We start from the raw sequence: 17,693 nt of genomic DNA, 5'->3' as shown, positions 1-17,693 counted from the left end.
ATATGAGATGGGGGAGGAATAGCTAGATAATAGTTCATCTGAAAAAGATTCATAAGGTTTAATAGATTAAAAGCTCAAAATAAACCAGCAGTATGATATAACCCCTAGAAAAATGTTATGGTAATTGGGGTGAGACTTTTTCTCTATTTTTGCTTTTGGAATGCTGAGGTAATCAAGTACCTTTGAAGAGTTTTGCTTTTCAAAAGTAACGGCAAGCAAAGTGGACTTTTTGTTGTCTTTGTTTTGGAGTGCTTCTCAGCACTAAGGAATCTGATTGAATCAAGAGTCTTTGACCTGCTTAAGAAACAAGAAAACCTAGTTCACATAGGTTTGAGTCACACGGTTGTGACTGAGAAGGGTATATAAGATCTGAGGTTGGCGTTTTCCTTTGGAGCTCTCGCTCACTGGAAGAGTGTCATTTGATTTGACCAGATGAGACTCTAGGTAGCCATTGTTAAGCGTCCCCCAGATGTTGGTGCTTCTTTCTAGTAACTATGTATGTATTGTGATTTGGTCAGACAGATGAAGCCTGTCTGATTGTAATTTCTGTTTGTATTTTCTCTGAAGTTCAGGGTGCTGGCTTTTCCCCCTGAACCAAGTGGATGGTATATCTATGCTTAATTAAAGTAAGATTGTTAGCCTCTTAAAGTTGCTTTCCTTAGAAAAGCAGATCAAAGGACCTGTGCTAGCAGTCCTTCTGTGTGCTCTTCTTGTTGGGTCCTTCACCCCCATAACAGCTGCTAGCAGCATTGTTGTTACAAAAGCTAATGTGATCTTTGGTTCCATTAAGAGAAACTTAGTGTCTACTAATAAGGAAGTAATATTTCCACTGTACCACATCTGGAGTATTCTGTTCTGCTTATATAAGATGTGCCACATTTTATGAAGGATATTAATGAGATGGAGAATATTTAAGGAAAGAAATTGGGGTGGTTAAAGACCTCAAGTTCATGCCTCAAGTTCAACATCTGTCAAAGGAAATGGGACGTTTTAGCCTGGAGAAGAAAAAATATAGGGGGATCATCATGGTTGCCTTCCAAGAATCTGAAGTAATGTCACATGGAACAGTCTGTTCTAGGAAGCACATAGATGTGGTACAGCAGATAGGGTGATTGGAGTCAGGAAGACTTGACCGCAATGCAGCCTCAGACATTTACTAACTGTGTGACCTTTGCCAAGTCACAACTTCTCTGAGATTCCATTTACTCATCTATTAAATGGGGATAATAGCAACTGTGATATCTACCCCCACAGAGTTGTTGTGAAGCTCAAATAAGATAGTGTGTATAAAGTACTTGGCAAACTATTTTTTTGATCAGCTGGTTTAATTAGGTGATCCCCACATGCACTACATGTAATTACTGAATTTCATAATTCATTGACATACAAAACATTAAATTCCAAACCCCATTAGCAGTAATGGTAGATAGTTCTTTCCCATCCCAAGTCCTTAGTAGACAGGCAGACAGACTGGTCCAGGTTGCTATTAAAACAGATCCTTTGTTTCCTTGTACAAAGAATCCAATCCAATCCACATTTATTAGGTACCTACTATGTGCCTGGCACCGTGTTAAGCACTGGGGGTACAATTAATAAAAGTCCCTTCCCTTAAGGAGCTTATGATCTAAAGGGGGAGACAACACACAAAAGGAGGCAGCAAAGTTGGGAGAGGGGATAGGAGGAGGTGGAGACACCAATGTGTATCTTGTTCTGTGGAGGTGAAATCAGACAGAGCAGCAGATACAAAGTGGAGTGATCAGAGAGTCCAGTTTCGCTCCTCTGTAAAGGGAAGAGGGAAAAGGAGGCTGAGAGTGGTGGTGTTAGTCAGGGCTTAAGTTAGTAGCATGGTGGTGAGTTTAGAAGTGATGAACTTATCTTGTTATGTGGAATGGAAACCAGGCAGAGGAGCAGATGCAAAGTGGATTGCTATTATTGCTATTAAAACAAGTTCTTTGTTTTCACATACAAAGAATAACTTTGATCAGTATTAAATTGTATTAAAACCAGTGGTCTAAAAGTCTATAAAGGATCATAAATACTTTCTTGGTACTACTACTGCCCAAGACCCCACTTGATGCTGAAACTGCCATTTTATTACTTGGTAAACTTTTAAAACACTGTATATGTATCAATAATTGTTATTGTTATTGGACCAGCAAAAGACACAATGGGCAAGGAAACCAAGGGGGCATTACAGTGTTCTAGGCATGAGGTAATTTGGGCCTGAATTAGTATGGTGGCAGTGAGAATAGGAAGGAAACATTAGATAATTATAAAAGACAAATCAATAGGACTTGGTGATATGTTGTAAATGGAGGTGAACCATAGAGGAAACAGAAATAACTAAAGTTTCAATTATTGGAGGTATGTAATAACAGAGATAGGAACATCAATTGGAAGAGAAAGTTTGGGGTATGGGTAGTGAAAGTAATGAGTTGCTAAGATTTTTGTTTCTGCAAGTCAGTGTTTTACTTAGTGCGTGGTTTAATACATAGAATAAGCATGATAACATTTTCTATCGTTATCTATTGTAAAAACAAGTTGTCTCATATTTTTTTAAAAATCATTATTTATTTATTTAATGTCTTTAGTTTTCAGCATTAATTTTCACAAGAGTTTGAATTACAAAATTTCTCCCCATTTCTACCCTCCCATCCACTGCAAGATGGCATGTATTCTGGTTGCCCTTTTCCCCATTCAGCCCTCCCTTCTGTCACTCCACTCCCCTCCCATCCCCTTTTCCCTTAGTTTCTTGTAGGGCAAGATAAATTTCTATGCCCCATTGCCTGTGTATCTCATTTCCTAGTTGCATGCAAAAACTTTTTTTTTGAACATCTGTTTTTAAAACTTCGAGTTCCAAATTCTCTCCCCTCTTCCCTCCCCACCCACGCTCCTTAAGAAGGCAAGCAATTCAACATAGGCCACATGGATATCATTATGTAAAACCCTTCCACAATACTCATGTTGTGAAAGACTAATTGTATTTTGCTCCTTCCTATCCTATCCCCCTTTATTTAGTTTCCTCCCTTGACCCTGTCCCTTTTTGAAAGTGTTTGTTTTTGATTACCTCCTCCCCCATCTGCCCTCTCTTCTATCATCCCCCCTTTTTTATCTCCTTTCTCCTTCTTTCCTGTAGGATAAGATGCCCAATTGAGTGTGTATGTTATTCCCTCCTCAGGTCAAATCCAATGAGAGCAAGATTCACTCATTCCCCTTCACCTGCCCCCTCTTCCCTTCCTACAGAACTGCTTTTTCTTGCAACTTTTATACAAGATAATTTACCCCATTCTATCTCTCCCTTTCTCCCTCTCTATATATATTCCTCTTCTATCCCTTAATTTGATTTTATTTTTTTGGGTATCATTCCTTCATATTCAACTCACCCTGTGCCCTCTGTCTCTCTCTATATATGTATATTCCCTTCAGCTACCCTCAAACTGAGGTCTCATGAATTATACACATCATCTTTCCATGTAGGAATGTAAACAAAACAGTTCAACTTTAGTAAGTCCCTTATAATTTATCCTTCTTGATTACCTTTTCATGCTTCTCTTGATTCTTGTATTTGAAAGTCAAATTTTCTGTTCAGCTCTGGTCTTTTCACTGAGAAAGCTTGAAAGTCCTCTATTTTATTGAAAATCCACATTGTGCCTTGGAGCATGATACTCAGTTTTGCTAGGTAGGTGATTCTTGGTTTTAATCCTAGCTCCATTGACCTCCAGAATATCATATTCCAAGCCCTTTGATCCCTTAATGTAGAAGCTGCTAGCTCTTGTGTTATGCTGATTGTGTTTCCACAATACTCAAATTGTTTCTTTCTGGCTGCTTGCAGTATTTTCTCCTTGATCTTGGAGCTCTTTTTGGGATCTTTTTCAGGAGGTGATCGGTGGATTCTTTCAATTTCTATTTTGCCCTCTGGCTCTAGAATATCAGGGCAGCTCTCCTTGATAATTTCTTGAAAGATGATATCTAGTCTCTTTTTTTTGATCATGGCTTTCAGGTAGTCCAACAAGTTTTAAATTATCTCTCCTGGATTTATTTTCCAGGTCAGTAGTTTTTCCAATGAGATATTTCACATTGTCTTCCACTTTTTCATTCCTTTGGTTCTGTTTTATAATACCTTGATTTCTCATAAAGTCACTAGCTTCCACTTGCTCCAATCTAATTTTTAAGATAGTATTTTCTTCATTGATCTTTTGGACCTCCTTTTCCATTTGGCTAGTTCTGCCTTTCAAGGCATTCTTCTGCTCATTGGCTTTTTGGAGCTCCTTTGCCATTTGAGTTATTCTATTTTTAAGGTGTTATTTTCTTCAGTATTTTTTTGGTTCTCCTTTAGCAAGTCATTGACTTGTTTTTCATGGTTTTCTTGCATCACTCTCTTTTCTCTTCCCAATTTTCCTCTAGTTCTCTAACTTGCTTTTCCAACTCCTTTTTGAGCTCTTCCATGGCCTGAGACCAGTTCATGTTTTTCTTGGAGGCTTTTGATGTAGGCTTTTTGACTTTGTTGACTTCTTCTGGCTGTATGTTTTGGTCTTCTTTGTCACCAAAGAAAGATTCCAAAATCTGAGTCTGAATCTGAGTCCATTTTTGCTGCCTGGCCATGTTCCCAGCCAACTACTCGACCCTTGAGTTTTTCATCGGGGTATGACTACTTGTAGAGTAGAGAGTACTTTCTCCCAAGCTTGAGGGGTTTGCACTGTTGTTTTCAGAGCTATTTCTACACATTCAGCTCTGCCACACCAGCACTCCTCCTTCCCCAAGAACCGCAAACCTGGACTGGACTCAGATCTTAAGCAGGCTCCGCACTCCAGCTCTGATCCACAGCCACTTAGTTCCTCCCACCAGGTGGGCCTGGGGCAGGAAGCAACTGCAGCTGTAGTTCTGTAGCTGCACCTTCTCCCCTGCCCCTAGGACAGTGGCCCAACCTTGAACTCCTTCCACTCTGTCCCCTGCAGTTTTTCCCACTAACCTTCTCTGTTGTCTTTGGTGTTTGTGGATTGAGAAGTCTGGTAACTGCCACAGCTCATTGATTCAGGGCTCTGGGGCCTGTTGCACCTGACTCCTGGTCTGGTTGCTCTAGGCGCGGCTCACGCTGGGCTGTGTTCTGCTCTGCTCCCAGCTCCGTGGGATAGACCTTACCCAGCGACCATCCAGGCTGTCCTGGGCTTGAGCCCTGCTTCCCTCTGCTATTTTGTGGGTTCTGCTGCTCTAGAATTTGTTCAGAGCAATTTTTTATAGGTTTTTGGAGGGACCTGGTAGGGAGCTCACACAAGTCCCTGCTTTCCAGCCTCCATCTTAGCTCCTGTTGTCTCATATTTTTACCTTGTTTTCATTTACTCTATCTTTTCCAAGCTGTGGGTTTCCTTGTTTCTTTGCCACAAACTTCGTTAAACGATTGAGAATAAGTGAATGAGGGCTTCTCTCTCTCCTCATTCTATTTGACCTCATAGTTTTTGATAGTATCAGCTAACTCTTCCTTCAGAATACTGTCTCCTTCCTTGGTTTCCCTTACACTCTTAGGTCTCCTTGACTTTTTTTACCCATATGACTTCTCAGTCTCTTTTGCTGGAAGGATCAATGCCCCACCCCCTAAACATGAAATTCCTCGGGATTTTCCTTGGCCCTCTCTTCTTCCCTATCTACATATACTCTCTTGATAGTATCATCAGTTTTTGTGGGTTCAATGATCATCTTCATGCAGATGACTTTGAAATCTATCCATTCTAATCTTTCTCCTGACCTTCTGCTCTTTATTACCAGCATCTCTACCTGGATCTCAGTAGGTCCAAAATGGGATTTGTAATGTCCTTATAAGGGCATCTCTCTTCTGAACTTTCTGTTGTGGGCATCACAGTTCTATTTATCTAGATTTTTAATCTCAAAGTAATCCTCGACTCTTTTCTTTTCCTCCTCTCCCACGTCTAATTAGTTCCAAATTTTTGTCAATTTTACCTCCATAGCATCATTTACATCTACCTTTTTTTCTCTACACATGCAGCCTCAACCCTGGTTGTGGCCTTTGAATTCTCTTGCCAGGACCATTACAATGTCATTCTAATTAGTCTCCCAGTCTCTCCCTCCCTAACTGATCTTCCACCCAGTTGTCAAGTTGATATTCCTAAAATGCATCTGACAACATCATTCCTCTACTCAGGTATCCTCATTGGCTACCTACTGCCTTCAGGGTAAAATATTCTCAGCCTGTCATTTAAGGCCTTCAAAATCTGGCTGCTGTCTATCTTTCCAGTATTATTTCATCTGCTCATACATGACATTCTAACTCTTACTTCCTGCCTTGCCAGAAGCTCTTTCTCATGTGTGCCTCATAGAATCCTGCATTTCTTTCAAAACCACAACTCAGGTGCTACCTCCTACACAAAAGCCCTTCCCATTTCTGCCAGTTGTTGGTGTTTTCTTCCTTCCAGAAATTACATTGTTTCTATGTTCCATTATCTGTGTACGTGCTGTATATCCTTAGTAGAATATAAGCTACTTGGTGGTAGGTACTGTTTTATTGTATTATAATTTCAGTGTTTTGCACTGAGTAGGTACTTAACAAGCATTTGTTTAATTGATTTAATTGGTCCTGGAAAAAGATAGAGTAATGTTCCCTGTTCTGTTTTTAAAGGCTTTAAAGGAGTGTGACTTTTTAATTGTTCTTTCCAAATTTTCAGGGTAAGGCACTGAAGTTTTTCAATATCACTGGACAAACAATGGAGAGTTTTGTAAAATCACTGGATAGTAATATAAAACAGGAGCTGGATTCTGATGAAAATCAATTTGTATTTGCTTTGGCTGGAATTATAACAAGTAAGTCATTTTTGGAGCTCATTTATCTTTACATATACTGTCTAGAGAATATATTATATTGACGTGATACAGGCCAGCACATTTTGTTCAGTTATGTATGTGCACAAAAATATTTTTTATGACATGTCTCAAACCACAGTGATAACTGAAAGTTTACATTAAAAAAAAATTCTGGGGACAGCTAGGTGGCACAGTGAGTAGAGCATCAGCCCTGGAGTCAGGAGGACCTGAGTTCAAATTTGGCCTCAGACACTTGACACACTTACTAGCTGTGTGAACTTGGGCAAGTCACTTAACCTCAATTGCCCTGCCTTCCCCCCTCCAAAAAAAAATTCTGAAGTTAGCATAACATTTTATTGATTTTCTATTTAAAAGAGGAAACACTTTAAAATTCCAGAGCTTCAGCTCTTTTCAAATTAGCCCCTTATATTACTATGTTTAATCTGTGTACTAATGTGCATGCCAAGTTAAGTGCTAATTTCGTTTTTCAAAAACTTCATAGAGAAATCCTCTAAATTCTAAAATGAATATAAGGAAACCATGCTGCTCTTAGCTAGGCCAGATTCAGCCCATGGTGATTCAGGCTCAGGACTGGAATGAAATTAGATCCTTACAAATCATTTAACAAAAAATCTAGATGTGAAAAAATAATAAAGAAAAACTGCCCATTCTTAGAAGAATAGGGCAAAGTGAAAATCCACTGAGAGAATCTACTAGTAGTCTCCCAAGAGAAACTGCAAAGTAAAAACTGTCAACAAGGCTATAACCAAAGTCTAGAGCTCCTAGATCAAAGAAAGGAAAGCAACTAAAAAAGAAAGATTTTAAGTACCAAGGAATCACAGTCAGGATCACAGAAGACTTGCCTGCTACTTTTTTAAACAGGAGATTTTGGAACGTGGTATTCCAAAAGACAAAAGAACGTTTACAAACCAGAATAACTCATTTGGTAAAATTGAGTATAATCCTACCAGGGGAAAAAAGTAAATCTTCTATTTGAAGACTTCCAAATATTCCTGATGAAAAGGTAGGAACTGAATAGAAACTTAGAAATCCAAATCAGAAATCAGGGATACCAATCATCATTTCAGAAAAGGCAGCCATAAAAATAAACACTACATTATACTTACCGGCACCTTAAATAGTGAATTAATATCAATACTGTATGTGCCTGCATGTGTGTCCACAGGCACACACACATAACCAAAATAGACAGTAAAACCATAATAGTGGATGATCTCACTGTATTCCCATCAAGACTAAACAAATCCAACAAAAACCTATGTATTTTGTTTTTTAAATTTTGGAGTACTGTGGTGTGATGAAATGAGGGTTAGGAGTAAGGTAGCCAAAAAGAAAAGAAAAGAAAAGGAAACAAATGAGAATCATTGAAGTATTTTTTAAAAATGTACAGAAGAGAATAGAATGGAGGTCAGAAAGAATGACAGATAATTAGGACTATTTTAAGTTACATATTGAATTTATCATATATGATACAAAACAATCAAAATTTTGTGATTATAGATGCAGAAAAAGCTTTTTGACAAAAATTCAACCGTTGTTTAGATGAAAAACGTTGCAAAGTATAGAAATAAATGGGCCTTTCCTTAATGTGATAAATAGTATTTATCTAAAACTATGAGCCAGAATTATTTGTAAGGAAGAAACAGGAAGCCTTTTAAATAAAAAGGGTAAAGCTAGTATGTCCACTGTCATCACTATTATTTGCTATAGTTCTAGAAATTATAACTATAGCAAATAGGTCAAGAAAAAGAGAAGTTTAAGTAATTGGAAAAATATGAGTTGCCCATGCAGAATCAATGCCTCGCCAATTATTTGTCTTTTAATAAATAACACATGTTAATAATATAAGAACTATATAATAAAATAATAAACAATAACAGTAATGATAAGAATAGGTGACATTACTACTTAAATTGGCATCCTTAACGCTGTAACAATCAAACTACAGAAGAGTCACTATATAGAAAGAGGGAAAATAACAAATATGAAAAAGGTGGGAAGAAAGGGGGCCTAGCAGTACTAGATCACAGAGGGGCTGTTTGATTCTACACTCTCCCCGCCTCCACCCCAAGGTTATATAGTCATGAATAGTTGTAATGTACAAGAAGGATGTGTCCTTTCTCAGTTTAGGTGTGAAATCTCTCTGATTTCTGGAAGAAGGGAACAACACCATTGCCTGAACAAACAAGCTAGTCAAACTCATGGAGGCTTTTTAAATGTCTGGGTCACGGATGAGTTTTAGACTTGGGAAAGTTGGAGGCCTTTGTGCAAGAAACCATCATGCGTCATGCCTTTCCACAGGCATACCAGTTTATTTGAGACGTGACTACAGATGTACTGATATATGTTATATTACTGTGTTCATTGTGAGTTTAGAAGCTATATCAGCAATCTAGATTTTGTGGTAGTTCATCCATATTTATTTTTTGGTACTTGTAAGCAGGCCTAGGCTACTAGCTTTTATAGTGATGTGATTCTAGACAGTTTGTTTGTGATGCTTATGAAATAAGATTTGCCTGATGACCTAGAAGCTCAAAGTGACAAACCCCAAGTGCTTTATCCCTTTATGAGCCCTATACCTTTCTGAAGATCTTCTGAGTGTTTTCTTTTTAAGTTGATCTATTTCTTTTAATGATGGGGTGATTGCAGACCTCCATGTGGATTGCCTTCTGTGTTGCAGGGGTGGAATAGGGAAATTTTAGGTGCCCTATGAAATGACCTAGCAAGAATTTTTCTGTTTGAACCTTGAGTTGGATTGCCTATGTGTTGCCACAATCCTTGGAGAAATTTTGGGTACCCTTATTTGTTTCCAGGGACTCAGGTGAATTTTTGCCTACTATTGTTATAAACAGCAATAATAATAAAAATAATGATAATAGTAATAACTAGCATTTATATAGTGTTTTAAGGGTTTGCAAGACACTTTGTGTATACTGTCTCTTTTGATTCTTACAACAGTCCTAGGAGGTAGGTAGGTGCTGTTATTATCCTCACTTTACAAATGAGTAAATTGAGACTGAGAGAGGTTAAAGAATGTGTCCAGGGTCACATGGATAGCCAGAGGCAGCTAAGTATGCAGTGTATAGAGCACTGATCCTGGAGTGAGGAAAACTTGAGTTCAAATACAGCCTCAGACACTTACTAGCAGTGTAACCCTGGGCAAGTCACCCAACCTCTGTTTGCCTGTTTCTTCAACTGTAAAATGAGGATAATACAGTACCTACATCCCAGGTTGTTGTGTGGATCAAATGAGATATTTGTAAAGCACTGATTAGCATAGTACCTGGCACATAGTAGGTGCTATATAAATATTAATTCCCTTTCCCTTCCCTTCCTCTGAGGCAGAATTTGAACACAGGTCTTTTCAACTCCAATTCCAACACTCTAGTACATCATCTAATTTAGTTTCTCACTTGAAAGGTTTACATTAACTTCCAGTTAATCCCAGATCTACTAGGCCCTGTGGCAAAACCTCACATTTCTAGGAACTCATAAGGACTCGCAAACAATAAGTAACCAGGCATTGGCAGATGCAAGGGCAGCTAGGTGGCACAGAAGATAGAGTGCCATACCTGTAGTCAGGAAGCCTCATTTTCCTGAGTTCAAATCTGGCCTCAGACACTTAAGTAACCATATGACCCTGGGCAAGTCACTTAACCCTGTTTGCTTCAGGTTCATCATCTGTAAAATGAGTTGGAGAAAGAAATGGCAAACTACTCCAGTATCTTTACCAAGAAAAGCCCAGATGGTGTCACAAAGAGTTGAGCACAACTGAAGTGACTGAACAACAACAAAAGCAGACGTGTTCATATTTTCATGCCAGATATATTTTCCTTATTTGTAAAATGGAGATAATAGCACCCACTTCCAACAGTTGTTATGAGAATAAAATGAGATATTTGTAAAGCGCTTTGTAAACCTTAAAGTGCTACATGCATGCTATTATTGTAATAGTAGTAGTAGTAGTATTTGAAGTTGACATTACCGACCCATATAATTAAATTTTATTGGTAGTGTTTTTTTTTTCTGGTCCCACTTAGTAACTTGTGACTTTGTCATCTTGGTTAAAAGTCATTAGTAAACACAAACATGTTCTGAGGCAGATATTCTCTTCCTTGACTTTTCTATATGGTAGTCAGCTGGCTTTTCCCTCATCAAATATTCAAATACTGACAGTTTGACAGATATTTAGTCTGCATCTTCTGGGAGTAAAATGTAATATTTATTTTGCTTCTGAATACATGCATTAATTAAATTAAAACAGTGTTTCCTTGCAAAAGGAGTTGTTTGTTTATCACAATAGGAATGTCTCAGCTACCTTAGTTAAAATGCTTTGGTTGTCAGTTCAGCTTTATGGCCTGTCAATTCTTGGGCTAAAATAATTTTTAGTCTACTTTTTAATACATTCTGTTTGAAATTAGATATTATTATACACTAAGAACAGCCTTTTATAACTATTTAAATCTTGGAACCATGTGAAATAACAATGAACTTTATTTATATTTCTGTTGCAGATGTTGCTGCCATAGCTTGTGGTCGTGAATTTCTGGTTAATTCAAGTCGTGTACTGTTGGATACAATAATGCAACTTCTGGAAGACTTGAAGCCAGGACAGTGTACCAAACTCAAAGTGTATGATGGATAATATTAAAAAGATGAAGCTCATTTTCTTATTGCTTAGAATGTATTGAACTAATCTATCTAATTAAGCTCAATTCACTTTGGAATATTCCTTTAAAAATATAGAAAGGACAAATTTCTTGGTGAGTTAAGGGAGCACTGTCTTGTGTGTGTGTGTATATTTCCATATATACATAACACATACATATTTGTATGTGTATACATACATACATATACACATATGTATATACATGCCATATATGCACGTATGTGTATGTGCATATACACATACACACATACCTAGGAATATGGACTGAACCTGTGATTCATTGGCATTGGGAACTCCTGGGTGAGGAAATTCCTTCTAATATGCGGGACAGTACCTTCTTTGCAGTTTACAGTATTAGAGAGCTGCCTAGAGCACAGAGACTTAAATTACCTGCCCAGAGTCATGTAGTCAACCTGTGTCAGAGGTGGGACTTAAACCCGGTCATGTCTTTCCAGCTTCAAGGCCAGCTGTCTATGCACTCTGCTTCTCGTATTTATGATGAATTATTGAACCTTAAAATTGCCCTAAGACTTTTTGGACATCATATATATTCATACATACATGTGTGCATGCACGTACGTGTATATGCACGTATACTCACATCTGCGTATGCACATATATGTTATTTATCTCTCATATGTGTGTTTGTGCATATATACACAAATGCGAACATTAAATTCAGATTCATTCGTTCAAATATAAAATCAGATTAAGATTTGAACTTCAATTCCTTAGGCCAATCACTAATTTACAAAGAGGGATTTATAATACCTCAAGGTAAGACATAGTGGATAGATTGCTAGATTTGAAGTCAAGAAGACCTGAATTTGAATCTTGCCTCAGACGCTAATTAACTCTCTATCCCTAGTCAAGTCACTCAACCTCTGTGTGCCTCAGATTCTTTATTTATAAAATGATAAAGTTGAATTTGATAGTCTTTGGGGTCCCTTCTTGCCCATAAATTCATCTATAACCCCAATGGCCACAAATTAATTTTAATCTATTTTATTTAAAATACATATATGTGTGATATAGCACAGATAAGGAATGTTTATATAATTAAACCAAGATTTTGAGACATATTGAAACTCTAAGGTTAGTAAAACACTGCCTTTGATGACACAAGAAAAATATTTAAGTTCAGATTTACTTTTTTGCTTCATTTCATTTGGTTTAAGTTTTGTACTTAGATGTCAAATCAGATTATTTCACTTGATAATCAGTTTTATTTTTTATTCCTTTTTGCAAATGCAAAGGTAGTGAGGTTGCAAATATTTCATTCCTTAACTTCTTTTTTATGGTTGTAATTAACTTTGTTGTGCTTCTCTTTGGGGGTATTTATAAGTAAAATAATCTGTTCACCTCTGTTGTTTTTTTTTGTTGTTGTTTTTCTCTCTTTTTTTCTTAAATGTATATCTTTTTTCATTAATGATTAGGCTCAGTTTTGTAGTATTTTATTGCAGTTCTTGGACTGTATTATACCATTATTCCAGTCTCTTCTCTGATTTCTTATAGCATCAGACTAATTCTTTGCTATTTGAATTGCATTTCCTTCATATTTAAAATCTTTCTTCTGGATGTTTGCACATTTTGCTGTTTGTACTTAAAATTGTTAAGTATAACCACTACATGTCTCAAAGTTTGGAACAAAGGAATTTTATTCTGGTGGCAATTTGTGGGCTTTCTTAACTGATGCTTTTATTTATATTCAAAAGGTTTTTTTTTTAGCAGTGCTCTTGTATTGTTTCCTGTAGTGTTGTATTTAAGCCTTTTGATTTGTCATGTAATTTCAAGAAGACCTGTGATCCTTAAGTTAATTTCTGCACACCCTGTCTTAAAGGTCAGTCATGTCAAGTTATGTGGAATTCATTTATTCTGTTGATATTGTTGTCTTTTGATTCTCTTTTGGCTAAATTTTCCTCCTCTGCAGTATTTTTGTGTTCCAAATTTGTTCATCTTGTTTTCAAAGCTTCTGTGTCTTTAGAGAGATTCTCCCTGGTAGATTCAGTTTTTCTTATTGTGCTGTTTTATAATTTTGTGTTGAGAACTTTAATTTCTGACCTAAATTTAACTTCTTTTATGAAAACATTTCTTTTTTGAACTGTGATATCATTGGTCCTCTTCTCAAAAACAAAGGAGGAACAATAGCTTCCAGCTATTAAGTTGTTCCTTATTTCTTTAAGGAGCACTTTATAATTCAATCTACAGTAGCCATTTGTATACTTTGATAAATTGATTGCCAAATATTTATATATTTTGTAGCTGTTTTGTTTTTTTAATTTTTACAGTCTTTGTATTTTAAAACATCACATGTGAATGCTCAGTCTTCCTTTATCCTGCCTCATATCAACTATGTCAACTTTGGTGTGAATGATCTAATCTCTAAGATAATAGTCTTGTTTTGGTGGGACCATCTAGCAAGACTAATCCTCCTAAACAATAGGGTGATCAATAGAAGGATGATCAGGAAGCTTGGAGGCATCCAGTTTTAGGAAAAGAGAAGCCAGAGATCTCTGACAGCGTCTTCCTGACAGGTGGAAGGGAATAGGTACCCTACAGTGGCCTACCTGAAGCTGTAGACTGCCTTAATCTGGTTCTGTTCCCTGGTGGTTGCTTCTTTTATTATAACATCTTTGAGCCTGAAAAGCTATTGTGCCCTGTGAATGAGTCCTCTGGCCATCTTTTTTGTTGTGAGTCCAAGGCAGGTATGGTACTTCTACCCATACATGCCTTTGACGTAATTCTACCCATCCCTACCACAAATACTTTTTCACCCCAAATCTTATAAACCTCTATCTTTGCTAAATTTGGATGCATGAACAAGGAGTTTTTATTATTACTGAGTAAGGAATTTGTTACCCAGACTGGGCATATAAACCCTGGAAAAGTCTGCATGAATTAGGGCCATTTCTACATGTTTGGATGACTGGTATCCTGTATATTTGGCCCACTGAGCGTTACACTCAACCTAGGAGTGACTGTGTTTTTCTGTCTCCAGTCCCAAGATTCTTCCCATAAAGTTTGGTCTAATAGAAATATCTTACCAATAAAGAAAAAATTTGACAAGGCCTAATTAAGCTACTCATAGATACTCATAGATTACTAATTAAAAAAGAAGAGATTGCCTTTAGGTGGATCAGTAGCCTACTTACTTCAGTGGGTAAAGCTGATAAAGGATAACTTTTCTTTGTTTTAAATCTTAGTTACTACTCTTTTTGTCCTACCTACTTTACTGAAGACAAAAGTCTGGAAAGGGATAAAAATATTATTTCCTAATATTTTCAGTTTTACTAAAATATTTTTAGTATACTTTCACAGTATCAATGTACATTTTTATTTTGGAGGGTATTGAGGGTATTTTGAGGTTTTTGTAGTGTTTCTCTACACAAAAATTCAGTTATTTCCCTAATCACATTTTTTGCAAATCCTTATCATGTGCATTCAAGAAGTAAAGACAAAGATGATGAAAAATGTTGGAAAAATATGGTTCTGGAGTAGGGAATGAGAAAAGCCAAAGGCTACTACACAGAAGCCTTATGGCTCTCTAATGCATCATGAATACAGTTAGGTCCTTAGTGATCACAGTGATCACATTATTCAAAAATTGGTCCATTGGTCCATTCAGAATTTTAATTTTATGTGAAATATGGTAATTGGTTCCAGGCTAATAGAAATATACATAGCACACACAACAACAAAGGATAATAAAAATGTATTTCTGATTCAAGTTTATTATAGTTAATCATCTTGTACTTTACCCCTCCAACCTACCCCCATATGCTGAGATCAAGTCAAGGCAGAACAGGGCTCTTTGCTAGTCCTCAAATGTGAAACTCCATTTTCTCACTCCAGGAAATTTCACTGGCTGTCATCCATACCTGGAATGCCCTCTTCATCTCTGCCTTCTAGCTTCCTGGGCTTCCTTCATATCCTAGCTAAAATCTCACCTAGGAGAAGTCTTTTCTTTTCCTTTCTCTTCTTTTCTTTTCTTTTCTTTTCTTTTTGGAGGGGGGAAATCAAGACAATTGGGGTTAAGTGACTTGCCCAAGGTCACAGAGCTTAGTAGGTATCAAGTGTCTGAGGCGGGATTTGATTTCAGGTCCTCCTGGCTGCAGGGCTGGTGCTCTATTCACTGTGCCACCTAGCTGCCCCAGGAAAGCCTTTCCTGATCCCCCTTTATTTTAGGGCCTTCCTTCTGTTGATTATTTCCAGTTTATCTTGTACATAGCTTGTTACAAAGTTGTTTGCATATTTTCTCTGTCATTAAACTGTGAACTCCTTAAGATTCCTTAAGACTATCATTTCTTTGTATCCCCAGTGTTTGGCAGAATGCTTAGCACATAATAGGTGTTTAATAAATATTTAATAACTGATTATAGAAAGCAAAATTTAAAATAAAAAATTACTGAAGGTTATTATTACCTGAAAAACAAAATTGATTAAAGAAAGCAACATTTAAAATTAATTTTTAAAAAATCACTGAAGATTACACCTAAAGATGTTTACAGTGATGATATGATAACATCGTTATTATCATTTAAACTATTTTAGCAGCATATACTGAAATATCTTCTTTTTATGCTGATAAATGCAGAGAACTTTGTCCACATCTTGGGGAACTCATATGCTCACATTCTCATACAACGAACCAAGTGTAGTTGGATGGGCCAGAGTGTTACCTAAAATTGGTAATGCTTTAAATGAGATGGTTTTGTCCTTGCAGTATTTTTCAGTAGCTGGGCTGAAATAACTTGAAACCTAGTCTTCAAAAACAGCTTTAGTCACCCATGCTTTTTCTGAAGACTTCCTTAACTCAGAGGTCCTTCCTGAAGTTCTCCTACAGTGGTCCCTTTGACTTGAGGTCAATGAATCAGGAGTCAAAGCTAAAAATTAAAAAAAAAAGTTTTTTTTTAATAACTACTAGCTGGTGGGCTGTTGTTGGGTGGATAGCATCAACTCTGAAGATAGAATCCTTGGGTTTATCCTGTTATTGAATAAAATACAGACCGAAGATCTGTCTTATTTATACAGAGCTGTAGCTCCTTTCTTTGACTTCTGAGGTTAATTTTTCTGGGGAGAAAATATTTTCCCCAAACTCACCAAGGTCAGGGCTGTGGAAAAGTCAGGTTCTGGACCCAGACAGCATCCTACTCAGGGATAACAAGACAGCAGTGGAGGCAGGATATAGTCCTAGAGCATTGTCCCATTTCCGAACTTCAGCGGGACGTAAGACCTGGAACTTAACACTCCATCCAGTAGTGCAGGATAGGTCAGATTCTGGCCCTGGCACAAAGTCTTGATTTAAGAACTGAAGTTGTAGATAGATATGAACAAACAATAAAAAACAAACAAGGCTGTTGTAATGAAGATATGGGTTAAAATAATCCTAACAATATCCTAGAGGAAGGAAATAATTTAGAAAAGAATGATTAATTAAAAGCTAAAAAAAAAGAGAGAGAATGAATTGGCTACAAAGATTCTTTAATAGTAGATCTAAGAAATGGAAGACCTGAAATGAGATTTTTAAAAGTGAAATTAGAACTCTTGGAAAGAGAAAAAACATCTTAGAGTGAAAAGTCATAACCCTATTCAAGTAGTCAGTACTTGCCCTTATCCCCCCAAAATAGAATGAATTAAATAGAATTCAGTGATTTGGTGAAGCTACAAGAAATATTAGAGTAGAGTCAAGTCAACAAGGCTGAAAAATTAGAGCAATTAGTTTCATATCTACTATCACAAGCAACTGACCTAAAATACAGGATGAGGATTTAAGAATCACTGGACTTCTTGAAAACCATGGCTAATACCACTGCTAGGTCTATATCCCAAAGACATCCGAAAAAAGGGGGGTGGGGAAGGACCTATTTGTACAAAAAATATAGCAGCTTTTTTTGTGGTGGCTAAGAATTGGAAATCAAAGTGATGCCCATCAATTAGGGAATGACTAAACAAGCTGTGGTATATGACTGTAATGGAATATTATTGTGTTATAAGAAATGATTAGCAGGATGATTTCAGAAAAAACTGGAAAGACTTACATGAACTGATGCATAGTGACGTGAACAGAACCAGAACATTGTACACAGTAACAGCAATATTGTTTGATGAAGAATTGTGAATGACTTAGCTATTCTCAGCAATACAGTGATCCAAGATAATCCCAAAGGACTAATGATGAAGCATACTATCCACC

The 17,693-nt window shown here is 36.9% G+C and overlaps 1 protein-coding gene across 2 annotated transcripts in view; it reads left to right on the top strand.

The window, feature by feature from the left end:
* The window catches only part of LOC118838615 (heat shock transcription factor 2 binding protein), a 110,137-nt gene that overhangs the window by 64,752 nt on the left and 27,692 nt on the right, over window positions 1-17,693 (top strand). For both annotated transcript variants that reach the window (XM_036745957.1, XM_036745958.1), the window contains 2 exons: window positions 6,675-6,810; window positions 11,346-11,463. In XM_036745957.1, the coding sequence (XP_036601852.1) occupies window positions 6,675-6,810; window positions 11,346-11,463 (254 nt within the window). The remainder of the gene's footprint in view (window positions 1-6,674; window positions 6,811-11,345; window positions 11,464-17,693) is intronic.

The sequence above is a fragment of the Trichosurus vulpecula genome, chromosome 2, assembly GCF_011100635.1.
Source record: "Trichosurus vulpecula isolate mTriVul1 chromosome 2, mTriVul1.pri, whole genome shotgun sequence".
NCBI classification, from domain to species: domain Eukaryota; kingdom Metazoa; phylum Chordata; class Mammalia; order Diprotodontia; family Phalangeridae; genus Trichosurus; species Trichosurus vulpecula.
Note: the sequence above shows the minus strand (reverse complement) of the source record. Positions and strands in the feature narration are given on the sequence as shown.